The sequence below is a fragment of the Malaclemys terrapin genome, chromosome 4 (assembly GCF_027887155.1).
Source record: "Malaclemys terrapin pileata isolate rMalTer1 chromosome 4, rMalTer1.hap1, whole genome shotgun sequence".
Classification (NCBI taxonomy): Eukaryota; Metazoa; Chordata; order Testudines; family Emydidae; genus Malaclemys; species Malaclemys terrapin.
Window position 1 is genome coordinate 26,210,847 of NC_071508.1, and position 14,148 is coordinate 26,224,994.

Consider the following 14,148-nt stretch of genomic DNA (forward strand, 5'->3'; position numbering starts at 1 on the left):
AGCTCCTGAGATGGAGCCTGCTCCTGCAGGATTATGACATGGGCGTGGTCCATGTGAAGGGACGTGACAACCTGATAGCGGACGCATTGTCCCGGAGAGGGAGCCCTGAACTTCCCCAGGTCACTGGTCAGAGTGACCCCGCTCAGTTCAGTCTCAAAGGGGGGAGAGATGTGACGTAGCAGGGAGCAGGGCAGATTTGACCTGGGAATGTTGCAGGGGGGTTGCAGTGGGGATGTGGGACTTCCCTTGAAGGAAGCTACCTGAGCTGTAACCTGAGCCAGGAACGGGGGTGGGGAGAATTAACACCTTCTGCCCAGGAGACTGAACAAAGGAGAGGAGGAGCTGGGGGGAGGAGGAAGAGAGGAGCTGCAGGAGGAGTTTTGGTTTGGTTTCAGTTTGGGCAGGGTGGTGCAACGCAGGGAACCCCAAGCTGGGGTCTAAGCTCCCTGAACCTCCCAGAGGGACCTAATTGAGGGGGTCTGGTCGTACCTACACGCTCTGCTTGAGACGGTGTTCCTGTCCTTAAATAAACCTGCTTTACTGGCTGGTTGAGAGTCGCAGTGAATCTCAGGAAGAGGGGTGCAGGGCCCTGACTCCCCCACACTCCGCGACAGAAGGTGCCAGGGAAGGGCAGAAGGGGAGGGAGGGAGACATAAGGGCTGGGCCCCTGAACTTACAGGGCAGCACATGGGGGTATCTGTTCTTGGACACGTTGGCTGGAAGTTCTGCTTCCACCTTAGGCTGCTCCTTTCCCACTTCCTTCAGCTCCTGTAGGGCACAAGGAGAAACCCAGTGACGCCGCTCTGGGACAGATGGGCTGGGATGGGGAGGGCCAGCAGGGAGGCCCCCCAGCAAAAGCCTCTGCAGCCCCAGCTTGCCACACACAACCAATGGGTCTGCATAGTGTTTGGAGAGGCAGAGATTGTTTGGGCTCCTGGGGCCACATTCGGCTTTCACAGCGATATGGATAAGGAGCAGCCTGATGAAGACGCCCCAGGGTACAGCCCGGGAGAAGCAGAGGAGAACTAGGCCAAAGACCCACTCAGGAGGTGGCTCCTGGGACTCCAGAGGGCAGCCGTGGTCAGACCTTCCCATAAAAGTGCCCCAGCACCTGTGACTTTGTGCGCCAGACTCGGGGCAATGGAGGTGGCACCGGTAACAGCGGCAGTGTAGACGCGGACGCACGGGCTGTTGACCCGAGTGCACACCCACAGTCCCCAGCAGGCTTGTTCTCCGGTTGCCAGCCCGGGCCACCATGAGTTCACTACTGTTGTTACCTACACTAGCTAGAATAGAGCTGGGGCGGGCATGCCAAGCCACGCTACAATTAGACCTCCACTTGCAGTGTAGATATAACTGATTCTCCTATTATGTCCCCTTCCCACCACCTTTGATGTACAGTTGTACCCAGCGAACGCAAAACCGCTTAGTGATCTCCCCAACCCCCACGTGACACTGCCAACGCGTCTACACTGCCGGCGTCCCCAGGAGCATGCTCTCCTTGCATGCGACACTCACCTCAAACTCCTGGAAGAAGCCGTGGTTGGCGTTTGCCATCTTCGCCTCGTAATACTGCTTGAAGCTCTGGATGGGGATCGGCCGATGGACATTTCTGCAGGAGATAAAACTGTGCCCTTGGCAATGGGAGAAAATGCCGCCCTGGAGAGGAATTATTTCGAGGGAGTCCTATGGCCTGGGTTATGCAGGAGGTCAGCCCAGATAATCTGGCCTTGGAATCTCTGAACTCCAAACTTAATGACCTGTGACACCTCGGTCCCCCGTGCCGTCTCACACTGGGACGTCCACAGAGCGATGGCAGTCAGCCTGTCCCACCTCCTGTGGCAGGGGTTCTTCCCAGTCCCTAGGCTGCAGGCTGGTAAGGACGTTTGCACTCCCAGCTAACGGGGATTCTCTTTTCCCCCAAGTAGTAGCATAGAGTCCCCAGTCCATGGAGGGGCCTGGCCTTTGCTCTGTGTTAGCGCACTGGTTACTAAGCACTGGATGCATTTCAGGGCGATGAAGGCTGTAACGGAACTTGGCAACACGGGAATCTGCCCAGAGGCGGCTGGGGCTTGGCAGTACAGCTACCAGTGACTTAGATAATGAAGGGTTAGCAGGTGAGTGGCGTGGCACCTGCTGGCACTTTAAAAAGAGACCCGATGGACCGGCTTGGCAGGGGCCCAGGTTCTGGAGCAGCCTACAGCCCCGCTCCCTTTGTGGCCTATTGTGGAGCACTAGCACGTGGGTAGGCAAGCAGACAGCCTGAGTCCCAGACACCCGCCCGGCCCTGCCGGAGAGCTCCCGGCTTTGGGAGCAGCACACTCACCTCAAGCTGTACGTGGCCATTTCTTGCGATAAGTTACTCTTCTTGGTTCTGAAAGGAAAGCATAGGGGATGTCACCCATCCTGGCAGCACCGAGGCTGGGGCCAAGCGCCCTGTTTAGCAGCAGGAAGGGTCTGGGAGAGAGCTCGGCTCCCTCCCACTTACACAGATGACTCGGGGAACTTTTCAGTGGATTCATCACACCCAACAGCGCACACCTGCTATGCTGGACCTGGCCACCCCTTTTGATACACATCTGCTGTCGGTCAGCTCCTTGTTTGGTTAGGGCCAATTGCATTGTCATCGCTCTCAGCGGCTTTTCCTACCACTTCCCAGGCCCATCCTAGATCTCATCCCTTGGGAGACAGGCCTCCCTTACCTTTTCGTTCGGACCCGCTTCCAGTAGACCCATCCGAAAATCGCCGCAAGTGTCAGGAGAAAGCCCGCAACAATCCCAGCCACGACTGGCACGGTAACAGGACTGGGGTCTGCGCCAGCTCCAGCCGCTGAAGACAAAGACCACGGGGATTCTTTGCATTTATACTGTGCATTCCAAAAGATCCCGCTGGGCTCCACAAACTGACCCAGACACTCCCGCTGCGAGTCGCCCACCCTGCTTCGCAGCCAGGATCACCAGACATTGGGATCACAGGGGAAGGAGGACCAAGTGGTTAGGGCACTAACTGAAGACTTGGCAGACCTGGGTGCAACTCCTGGCCCTGCCACTGACTTCCTGTGCAAATCCCTTAGCTCAGCGGTTCTCAAACTTTTGTACTGATGACCCCTTTCACATAGCAAGCCTCTGAGTGTGACCTCCCTAATAAATTAAAAACACGTTTTAATGTAATTAACACCATTATAAATGCTGGAGGCAAAGCGGGATTTGGGGTGAAGGCTTACAGCTTGCGACCCCCCAGGTAATAACCTCACAACCCCCTGAGGGGGCCCAACCCCCAGTTTGAGAACCCCTGCCTTAGCTGCTCTGTGCCTCAGTTTCCCATGTGTATAATGGGGTTGATTGCCCTGCCCTGCCGTGCCTTGCCTTACAACAGGGTGTGAGGCTCAATACAGTAAAGGCTGTGAAGCGCTTTGAGATCCACAGATGACAAGCAAGCGTTAGGTATTATTATTAAATGTAATCTACACTTAGGCTCCTTTCTGAGATTTTCTGCCCTGCCATTGGCAGCAATTAAGGAACTCCCCTAGCAGAGACAGCTAGAGGTGATAGCTAGTAACACCACTGCTGAAGCAGCATGAGGAACAGCCTTACCTGAAAACGCCGTGAAGGACACAGAAGGATCCACCAGATCGTATTTGGTGAAAGCAGCAATGCTGAACCTACGGCAAAGCCAAGACCAGAGGTTAGTCCCAGCCGCTCAGAGGAAACAGGACTGGCCTGACCCTGCCACTGGATTTCCAGCCCCATACAGAAAGAACGTGGTGCTGGGGAAATGGAAACCAGCAATGAGATGGTGCTTGTCTGGGCCAGCTGGGGAGATGGGTGCCAGGAAGACTACACGGGAGCTGGTTTGTGATATTTTCCCCTGATTTTCCTACAGGGAATTTTGAAATGTGGGAGGGTGGGGCAGGTTTCTGGACATTCATACATTTCCCAGCCTTTTCCTCAGAGCACCGCCCAATGCAGCCACCTTGGTCCCACTGAGGCCCCCCTGGCGTATGTGTTTGGGGTGCGAGGGAGCTGCAGCCCCGTTCTCACCAAATAGCCATGCTCCCTTTCCCCCTCCACCCCCACTTGTCTGCCAGCATCCGCCAGAGCAGGGGTCCCCTCCTGTGCTCACCTGTATTGAGCATTTGCCTTCAGCTTCCCATTGCAGATCTCCCGGGACTGGCCGCACTCGTCCGTTCCCACCGGCACGGACCAGGTTTGGGGAGTGCTCCTCTTGTCTGGATGGAAAGGATTGGGGAGCAGCACAGCCATGTAGGAGTCCTCCTGTCCGTAATAGTGATCGTACCAGGTGCTGGACACGATTTCCTGGGTGGGCCTTGACACTGGAGTTAAAGACACAAGCGTATCAGCAGCAGCCCCCGCACCTCGGCGGGGAACTGTGGCCACGGGTCTCAGCGCAGCGGCCGCAGGTGAGAGGTGGGCACTCACACGACTCGTTGCTGGTGACGATGACGGCGTAGTACTCGATCCGGCCATTCTCCTCACTGAATGTATCAGGGGAGATGAGAACTCTGGAGCCAGGCTCGACCTGCGGAACGTCTGCTCGTAGCGGCGGAGGCAGAACTGAAATGGAAACCCAGCCGGCCCAGGGGGGTTAGGGCTGGAGTTTGGCTTGGTCCTGAGCAGTTCCGCCCCACAGCCCCAGCACAGCAGCTTCATTACAAACCAGTCCCAAGCCCCAGCCCCCGCTCCGTGTTCAGGGGCTCTGATCTCTGGAATAGGGCCTGCTAGCTAACCGGCAAACTCGACCTGGCAGCTCTTCCTGGGGACCGTGGGAAGACCTACCCTCTGCTGACGTGTTGCAGACCAGAGTCACAGCCCGGCTCCTCAGCCCGTTCCTGCCCACTGCGCTCACGCTGATTTGGTACGAAGAGTCTGGCTCCAAACCCCACAGGCTGGTCTTGTTCCTGGGAGCGATCACCCGAGCCTCAGCCTGGGGGGGGCCCCCGGACAGCCTCTCTGCCGCCAGCTCACAGGCCTCCATGTCTCCAGCAGGGAAGGTCCAGCTCAGGGAAAAGCCCTTGGAGTCAGGGTGGCACTGCAGATCTTCCACTGGGTCAGGCGCTGAGAAAGGAGACACCCTGAGCTAGGCAGACCCCGCATGGGGTGGGGGCATTTCCAGCCCCGAACCAGGCCGTGTGCCCCACAGCAGTTCCATGCCTGCACGGTGCCAAGGTACAAAGCTGGATACCTGGGCCACGGGAACCCCAGCTTGGGCTGGAGTGGCTTGGCCGGGGCCTTTGCAAGAGGGATGGTGAGGCTGAGCCGGGATTGAGGGCCACGCGGGAGGCCAGGGGCCGGCGTGGCTGTGCCCAGGGCCTGCAGGGGAGAGACATGTCACAGGAGGACCAGGCCAAGGAAGACTCTCTGTGGAATTAGGTTTATTTCGCAGGATGCCAGGCAATGTGGCTCCATGGGGGCATCTCCCTCCAGTCACTAGCTCACCCCCCTCCCTGCCCTGCACACACCCACTGCGCTCTCCAGCCCCTGCAGCTTCCCGCCCAGCGCAGGCCCATACCCACCTATTGGCACCACCAAGATACCCGTGCTGCTCCAGTAAGGCCCAGCCACACAGCTCAGGGAAACCGAGTAATTTCTGCCTGGGACCAGCCCCCGGAAGAAGTGCTGGACTTGCCCCCCCGCCAGGGTGTGCCTCTGTGGTAGCGTGTGGTTCCCAGGATCCCGCAGCCACAGCTGGCAGTAATCCTGCTGGCTGGAGGTGTGGCCCCAGGACACGGCCAGCACTGTGTGGCTCTCCCTGGGCACCGCAGAGAGATTCGCTGGAACCAGAGGGGCTACATTATAAAAACAATCCAAGAGAGAGAGAGTCATTTCCTGAGTCTGCCACATCAACCCTCAGCCCACCCCAGGGCAATACAGTCGGGTATGGGAGACAATCCTTCTAGTCTTCATTTAAGGCAGATCTTTTATTTCTGTGCTGCTATTCTTCACATCCTTCCCACGTTACCGTCTCAGATTGCCCGCGGAGACATTTTTGGACTCCTCTCTTTAATTAGTTTCCTAAATAGATAAATGTCTAGTTTATCTAGTTTCCTAGATAAATGTCTATCAGGGATGGTCTAGACAGTATTTGGTCCTGCCATGTGGGCAGGGGACTGGACTCGATGACCTCTCAAGGTCCCTTCCAGTCCTAGAATCTATGAATCTATGAACTCTTTCAGATTTTACCTATGAGATTATTTTCCTATCAGGAAGTGTCACCCTTTAAACGCTCATCTCGGCTGAAACACCAGCTCCCCTCACCATCCTGAGCCAGAACAAAGGCAACGTGGATAAGCAATTAGCCCCTCTATCCAGCAGCTGGGAGGTATAATTCCCATGCAGGTAGACGTACATGCACTAGCTCTGCTCAGGCTAGCGTGCTAAAAATAGCAGGGTGGCTGTGATATAATCCCTCCGCCCCCCGGGTACGTACTCAGGTAGCTAGCCAGAGCCACTGCCTGTGCCGCCATGGCCATGAGGCTATTTTTGGCACGCTGGCTCCTGCCGAGCTAGTGCATGTCCACCTGCCCGAGCTGGGTTCTGAACCCACATAAGGGCTTTTGAAGGTGCCTAAATCTAGGCTCGGGCACCTAACGTTCAGCTGCTCTTGATTAGACTGGCCTGGCTGCAGAAAAAAAGTCCAACAGAACTTTGGGAATGCACTGAAAGCTGAACCCCCTGTCTGCTAACACTGATGTCATTTTTTATTTTGAAGGTTTGATGCCCCTGATTGGAAAGATTGGAACAAAGACACAGGTTTAGCCCCGGAGGCTCCCATCCCTGCTGGAGTCTCGCTAAGTTCTTGGCCTCGTCGACACCTTGCAGGCGTGCGCTAGGGGTCTTTGGCTGAAACAGCCCTTCCCTGGCTGGGGAGGAATGATGGCTTTGGGGCTGCGTTGTTACGATTAAAAGCGTTCGCTGCGGCTGGTGCAAGGCCCTGAGAGCAAAGGACACTGGGAAGCCCAGAATGCCTGGCCAAAGAGAGCAATCCCGGGCTGCAGGATCTCCACTGGCTGCTCCCTAGCCAGGGCTTTGGGGTCCTCAGGGGCCGCCGGCTCCCCATCAGCTTCCTAAACCAGAGCCCAAACCCACCTCCTCCAGGGTGCCTGCAGCCCGCAAGCTGTCACACAGCAGCACTAGCTACTCCCTCGCCCCAGCCCACTGCTCTGTGTGCACAGCCCCACCCAGCTCAGCAGTGTTGTATCTCATGCACCGGGCAAAATCACTGGGACTCCCACCACTCACTCGTCCAGTCGCTGATGTTCCCTGCGAACGTCCGGTAGGGCCCAGCCGTGGAGGCCACCTCCAGCAAATACTTGTGTCCTGGAGCCAGGCCTGAGAAGGTGAACTCGTGGGCATCCTTCCCCACAGATGTATTAGCTGCCACTGTGCCCACTCGAGCGTGGTACAGGGTCAGCGTGTAGCCATCTCGCTCCCCGGCAGCTGTTCCCCAGGACGCACTCAGCCTGTCGGGGCGCCCCTGGTTTGTCAGGTACACATTAGGGGGTGCCAAAGGGTCTGGGGAAACACCAGGAGAGACCATGAAAGCCGCATGCACTAGCAGGGGTTTGTCAGCCACCCAGGCCTGCCTTTGTTATCATTAGCTAAAGGCACCTGGCTTTAACTGCCTTCTTCACTCATGTCCCTCTGGGGGAGGGTGGGTGACACGTTCCCAGTTCAGGTATAGGGCAGAGGATTCCCATTTCCTTTCCCGGACCAGCCCAGGTGCTATTGATTCTGAGTTCGGGTCCGTGCAGCGATCCCTGTGGAGACGGGATGCGGCCACGTCCCATGGGGGACGTGCACAGGCAGCCCTGACCCTTCCCAGATGTGTTTGTGCCAATGGGGAAGAGTTTACAGCGGCTCCCAGCTGTCTCAGGGCAGCGATAGACTGCGCCTTTTGGCACTGCCCTGTGTAGAGATCCCCAGGAAAAAATTGTGCCCCACTTACAACCTCCCACACCCCTTTCGCAGCAGGGCATACTCTGCTGCAGCCTCTCTCAGGATGCAACATGATCTCCCCCCCCCACACACACACTGCTTGGGAGGCAGCCCCAGTCCATCTCTCCCCTTGCCCCACGTGCTCCCAGACAGCAGTAATGGGTGTCCTGCAAGCCAAGAGCTCAGCCCAAGAGGGATTAACACAGCTGTACCAGGGAGCGTGCCGTGGGGTTCACTCCCCCTTACCCCCTGTTCTGTTAGATCTGGCCAGGTGTAGCCCAGGGCATCTGCTGATTGAGCTTCAGTGTCAAACTGATGCCAAACTGGCAGCAAAATCCCGCGTGAGCCTCCCGCACCAAGAAATCAGCTACATGCCCGGCTCTGCGCGCAGGCGCCAATGCCACCTCGCACCAGCTCAAAGAGCTGCGCGTACTGGATCCAGGGACCTGCTGCGACTTAGCCTTCAAATCACAGCTCAACATGGCCGAAGTGCAAGGCCCCAAGACCAGGGCTGTGTAATGGCAGGCGACAGCGCGGTCCCTAAGGCAGAGTGGGGAGCGGAAATGGGCCAGGGGGAGGGCACAGATGGCACCCCCTGGCAGAGGGGACTCAGGACGCAGCAGGCTGACAGGGACGAGGGGAACTGATTGTGTGTGTCTGTCAGCAGGTGTAGTTCTGTTAATGGTTTGGGGTCTCAAGCTGCTTTTTAGAGGATTATGGGTAAAATGTTCATAAACACCCAGGGGGCTTAGGAGCCTAAGACCCAGTGACTCTTCCTGAGTCTTGGGCCCCTCGGGCACATCTGACCCTAAATCTCTCCCGCTCCCCTTTCAGTGCATTTGGAAACAGCCACGGTTCTATTAGCAAGGGCCAGATCCTTCCCAGTGCTGCCTGCGGGTCAACTCAAAGATTGGCCAAACGGGCATCAGGGGTCTCATGGCCATTGTGTCTCAAGGAATTCCAGTTAGATTAGTTCAGTTTATACATATAAAGATGCTTTTCTCTAACGACCAGCCCGTCACACTCAGCCTGGGAGCTGAGAGTCAAGCCAGCCTCTTTCCTCCATGCACATCATCCTCAGAAACTCGGACGCAGGTGAGGAGAGTTATAGGTGTAACCTGTGACTGAGACATAATCCTGTATACTCATCAACTGGCTCCTGGTTACTGGGGAGGAGGCATGAGATGGAAAGAACCCAGCTTGACTCTCAGATCCCAGGCTGAGTGGGGAGGGCTGGCTGTTAGGGGAAAACAAAAACCATTTGCTTGTGAAACTGAGTGGATTTGATACAGAAATCAGTGAAAGACAATAACCCCAGGGCTCATTTTACAGAATCGATTTCCAGAGTAGACACAGGTTCGATCCGTCATGGCCACTAAGTATGAGGTCATACCCCAATCCTCCAACGGGGTGGGTCTCGGCTTACTCATCCTGAATTCACTGAGCAGATGCCCCCTGGTTCTAGGTTCACCTCTGGCTCCCACATAGCTGCGGAGCTAAAGTGCATATGGTTCTGGTGACACGTCACAGGATCCAGAGGGAACTGGGAACTCACTGATCAATGCCACAGACCATCTCTGGGATTCACAGCTGGGAAGGGCGGACCAGTTCTGCTTGGCTCCCAGGGCTGTGAACTCATAGAGGCTTTGTTGACAGCTGCTGGGGAACCCGTCTAAGGCTCGGATTGGCTCACTATGAAAATCCCGCTACTCACATGTCCAGTCGCTGACGTTCCCCGCAGACATCCCGTAGGGCCCAGCTGTGGAAGCCAGCTCCAGCAGGTACTGGCTTCCTGGGGCCAGGTTCACAAAGGTGAAATTGTGGGTGTCCTTCCCAACAGAGACCCTCGCTGCCATGGCACCCGATCCCGCGTGGTACAGGGTCAGCATGTAGCTGTCCCGGCCCCCTGTTGCAGCTCTCCAGGATGCGGTCAGCCTGTCGGGGTGCCCCTGATTCATCAGGGACATGTTAAGGGGTGCCAGAGGATCTGGGGAAACATCAGATCTTATATCACAAACAGGGCAGAGCGAATGGGATCCTCAGCATGACAGACAGTGCACTGCGTGGTATGTGCGTCCTGAGGGTAAGGGGGGGCCTTGCTGTCACACATCCCTCCCCCCACTGACACACTTCCCTGCACTCCTCCATCTGCACCCCATGCAGTGCTGCTACTTTGCCATCTGCCCCTGTTGTGACAGCCTGTGACCCACGAACTTCTGAATGCCACCTGGCAAGAGGGTTACAGGAATCTCCTGATTCTGGTCTGTACATTCTGGTTCCCCAAAGACTATCAGGTGAAGTTTGAAATGAAAGCCGGTGTCACTCCGCTCACCACCATCACTGTGAAAGGTCAGCACAGATGCTATGTGAGGAGATATGTATACATTGGAAATCTATATCAAGGGATTAGTCACCAGCAAAGAAGGAAACCAGGCTGAGAAGTGTCTCTCCCTCTCTGTCGCAATGTGAATCAAGCACCCTAAGCTAACACAGCAGACACCCATTTACATACAAAGTCAACTGTTAAACGAAGAGCTGTGAAATCACCAGGAAAGGAGTACAGGCGGGGGGGGGGGAGGGAGGAGGGGAGCTTTTCTCCTGTCTGGGAGCAAAGACAATGAACGGGGCAGGGGGTATTTCTAGAAGGCAAGGATAACACCCGGGCAACCTTCACTGAAGAACAGAAAGGACAGCGCTTTTCACTTCCCGAATGCAGGTCTCGGGCTGGGCAGTCCTGGCTGGAAAGGCGGGAGAGAACTTTGGGTGAGCTAAAATGTCGACAGACTGGAGGTTACCTTGGTAGTTAAGTTTAGTCTCTAGAAAGCGTGTTCTGATTTTGTTTGATATGCAGCCACTCATTTCCAATATCCTCATTCACTAGCCTTTGAACCTTTAGTCTCTGTACACACTAACGCTTAGCATGTGTGTGAGCAGGCAGGTGTCCATGTCTGCACGTCTGCGTAAGTGGAAGTGTGTGAGCGTGTGCACATCCACGTGTGCATCCATCTGTGTGATCGTGCACATGGGCACGTCACCGTGGGCATGTTCTGTCCATGTGCACAGGGCCGGCCTTAGCAAGAGCGGGGCCCGATTCCTGGCCGCCGGCAAGCCCCGCCCCCAGGAATCGGGCCCCGCTAGGGCTGGGGTTGCGGGGTTTGGGTCCGGGTCAGAGCCGCTGGGGCCGGGGCCGAGCCGGCGCCCCGGGGCCCGAGCCAGAGCCGCCGGGGCCGGAGGGTGCTCGGCCGGGGCCGGAGCCGTGGGGCCGTACTGGGGGTGCTCGGCCGGAACTGGGGCCACTGCCCCGGGGCCCGGGCCAGAGCCAGAGCCGTTCGGCCGGGGCCAGGCTGGCGCCCCGGGGCCCGAGCCGGGCCGGAGCCAGAGCCGCTCGGCCGGGGCCGGGCTGGCGCCCTGGGGTCCAAACCGGGGCTGGAGCCAGAGCCGCTCGGCTGGGGCCGGGCTGGCGCCCCAGGGCCTGAGCCGGGCCGGAGCCAGAGCCACTTGGCCGGGGCCGGAGCCGCTCGGGCCGGGGCCGGGGGTGCTCGGCCGGCGCCAAGGCCGGGCCGGAGCCATGGGGCCGGGCCGGCGCGCTCGGCCGGGGCCGGTGCCCCAGGGCCCGTGCTGGGCTGGAGCCAGAGCCGCCGGGGCCGGGGCCGGGGCCGGGGCCGGGGCCGGGGCCGGACTGGGCCGCACCGCGCCTCCCAGGAGCCCTCCTCGCGCCCCCCCCCAGCTTACCTGTTGCTGCCGCCGCCTGCCCCTGCTTCTTTTCAGACTTCCCGCGAACATCTGATTCGCGGGAAGCAGGGAAGGGGGAGGAACAGGGGGTGGAGCATTCAGGGGAGGGGAGGAGGGGGAAGTGAGCTGGGGGTGGAGTGGACAGCTGCGGGGCCCTATTAGGCGCGGGGCCCAATTCAGCCGAATCGGCTGAATCGGCCTAAAGCCGGCCCTGCATGTGCACGCACCTATGTGAGAGTGCATCTCTCTGTGTTTGGGCACATGGCTGTGTATATCCGGTGCGTGTCTGTGTGAGTGTGTATGTGTGTGCACACCGGTGTGCACACGCTTCTCCCCATGGGAACGGGCAGTGTGCAGGGGAGGGTAGCCCACCTCCCCTTATCCCAGGGGTGGGAAAATGTTTTGGCCCGAGGGCCACATCTGGGTATGGAAATTGTATGGAGGGCCATGAATGCTCACAAAATCGAGGTTGGGGTGCAGGAGGGGGTGAAGGCTCTGGCAGGGGGTGTGGGCTCTGGGGTGGGCTGGGGATGAGGGATTTGGGGTGTAGGAGGATGGGAGGGGGATCAGGGCTGGGGGTTGGGGTGAGAAAGGGGCTCAGGGGTGCAGGCTCCGGGCAGTGCTTACCTCAAGCAGCTCCTGGAAGCAGTGGCATGTGCCACTCTGACTCCTACGCAGAGGCGTGGCCAGACGGCTCTGCGCGCTGCCCCATCCACAGGCGCCACCCCTGCAGTTCCCATTGGCTGCAGTTCCTGTGCACTGGCGGCGCTTGGGGCGGGGGAAAGCGCGCGGAGCCCCCTGTGTGCCCCTAAACGTAGGAGCTGGAGGGGGGACACACTGCTGCTTCTGGAAGCTGTGCAGAGCCACAGCACATGCACGCAGAGCGACCCCAGACCCTGCTCCCCGGCTGGAGCTCGAGGGCCGGATTACATCGGCTCGCGGTCCGGATGTGGCCCGTGGGCCATAGTTTGCCCACCCCTGCCTTAGCCACTGATGTCACCGGCTGGCATCTGAGCACCTGCCAGCACTCAGCAGCGTCCCAGATGCTGTTCTGCGCTTGCAAGGGCCTCCTGCTCCATTTGCAAGCAGCACCCCCCTGATGCGTTCCCCCTTTACAACCCCAGCACTCACAGGTCCAGTCGCTGACATTGGCTGCGGCCGCCCTGTAGGGCCCGGCGATGGAGACCACTTCCAGCGAGTGCCTGTATCCTGGGGCCAGCTCTGCGAAGGTGAAATTGTGGGCGTCCTCCCCAGCGACGGCCCTGGCTGCCACCGCACCCGATCCCGCGTGGTACAGGGTTAGTACATAGCCATCGCGGCCCCCGGTGGCTGCTCCCCAGGACGCGCTCAGCCTGTCGGGGTGCCCCTGGTTTGCCACACGCACGGCCAGAGGGGCCAGAGGGCCTGGGGGTGAAACCAAACACTTCAGGGTACGGCGCCTGCAACTGTGGACCGCCCAGCCCAGCCTCATAGCTAGGGCATGCCGGGGGAGAGCCGGGCACGTCCAAGCTGGGCTGGGGCCCCTGATCTGTCCCACCCGGCTCTGTTGGGGCTGGCGGGAAGATGCCGATGGCCTCGGCTCTGTCACAGAACTGCCTCGCCACCACTGGGGCTTCTGAACCAGCCTCGACTGGGACTCCCCCACCTCCCCCTGCCCTGCCCCCGCCTTTCTCTTGGATTCCCCGGGCCATGAGATCTGGCCATGTTCCCAGCAGAGGCTGCTCGAGCTGGATGTAGTGGGAGGATGTGAGTGAAGGGGTTGCGGGGGGAGGAGGGGCAGGGAAAATCCAGCTGGCTGGGATCAGAACGGTCCCTGCTTTGGGGTGGGATGATCTGCAAGGACCTAAAGGGCTTGCCTATCCCCCACACAACTCCAGTCCCGATCCAAGGCATCGAGAGCCCACAGCCCGGAGCATGGGGTGCAGGCAGGGAAGGCAGGCTGCCCCCGAGACCTCTCTGGGATGTTGGGCATGATCCCAGTGTCCAGGCACAGTGCAGGAGGGAAGTAGGGACAGAGCTGTAGGACTGGTAGAGCAGCTCCTGTGCCCTGCCCTGCCAGGATCCAGGGAGAAGGCCTTAGGAAAACACTGGCAATATATTTACTGTTCTCAATGGCTGACCCCGTCGTGGAGGTGCCCCCCAGTACCAGGCAGGATTGGGTGGCGTCCCCCAGGTCCCAACTGCACATGGGCAGATGGAGTGGAAGTGGCACCCGGGACTGGACGCCATGCAGGACACAACTCTGGGAGGAGATGGGTCTCCCCAAGCCAAGGCTAAAAGAAGAACAGGAGTACTTGTGGCACCTTAGAGACTAACAAATTTATTAGAGCATAAGCTTTCGTGGACTACAGCCCACTTCTTCGGATGCATATAGAATGGAACATATATTGAGGAGATATATATACACACATACAGAGAGCATAAACAGGTGGGAGTTGTCTTACCAACTCTGAGAGGCCAA

The 14,148-nt window shown here is 58.5% G+C and overlaps 1 protein-coding gene across 1 annotated transcript in view; it reads right to left on the bottom strand.

Moving 5' to 3' along the window:
- Nucleotides 1–14,148, bottom strand: part of LOC128835324 (receptor-type tyrosine-protein phosphatase V-like) — a 74,347-nt gene that overhangs the window by 26,462 nt on the left and 33,737 nt on the right. The window contains exons 15-26 of the mRNA XM_054024710.1: nt 12,819–13,091; nt 9,670–9,942; nt 7,260–7,532; nt 5,534–5,806; nt 4,797–5,075; nt 4,440–4,574; nt 4,123–4,333; nt 3,594–3,661; nt 2,703–2,829; nt 2,327–2,374; nt 1,519–1,612; nt 678–768 (exon numbers count right to left, since the gene is read on the bottom strand). Coding sequence (XP_053880685.1) covers nt 678–768; nt 1,519–1,612; nt 2,327–2,374; nt 2,703–2,829; nt 3,594–3,661; nt 4,123–4,333; nt 4,440–4,574; nt 4,797–5,075; nt 5,534–5,806; nt 7,260–7,532; nt 9,670–9,942; nt 12,819–13,091 — 2,145 coding nt within the window. The remainder of the gene's footprint in view (nt 1–677; nt 769–1,518; nt 1,613–2,326; nt 2,375–2,702; nt 2,830–3,593; nt 3,662–4,122; nt 4,334–4,439; nt 4,575–4,796; nt 5,076–5,533; nt 5,807–7,259; nt 7,533–9,669; nt 9,943–12,818; nt 13,092–14,148) is intronic.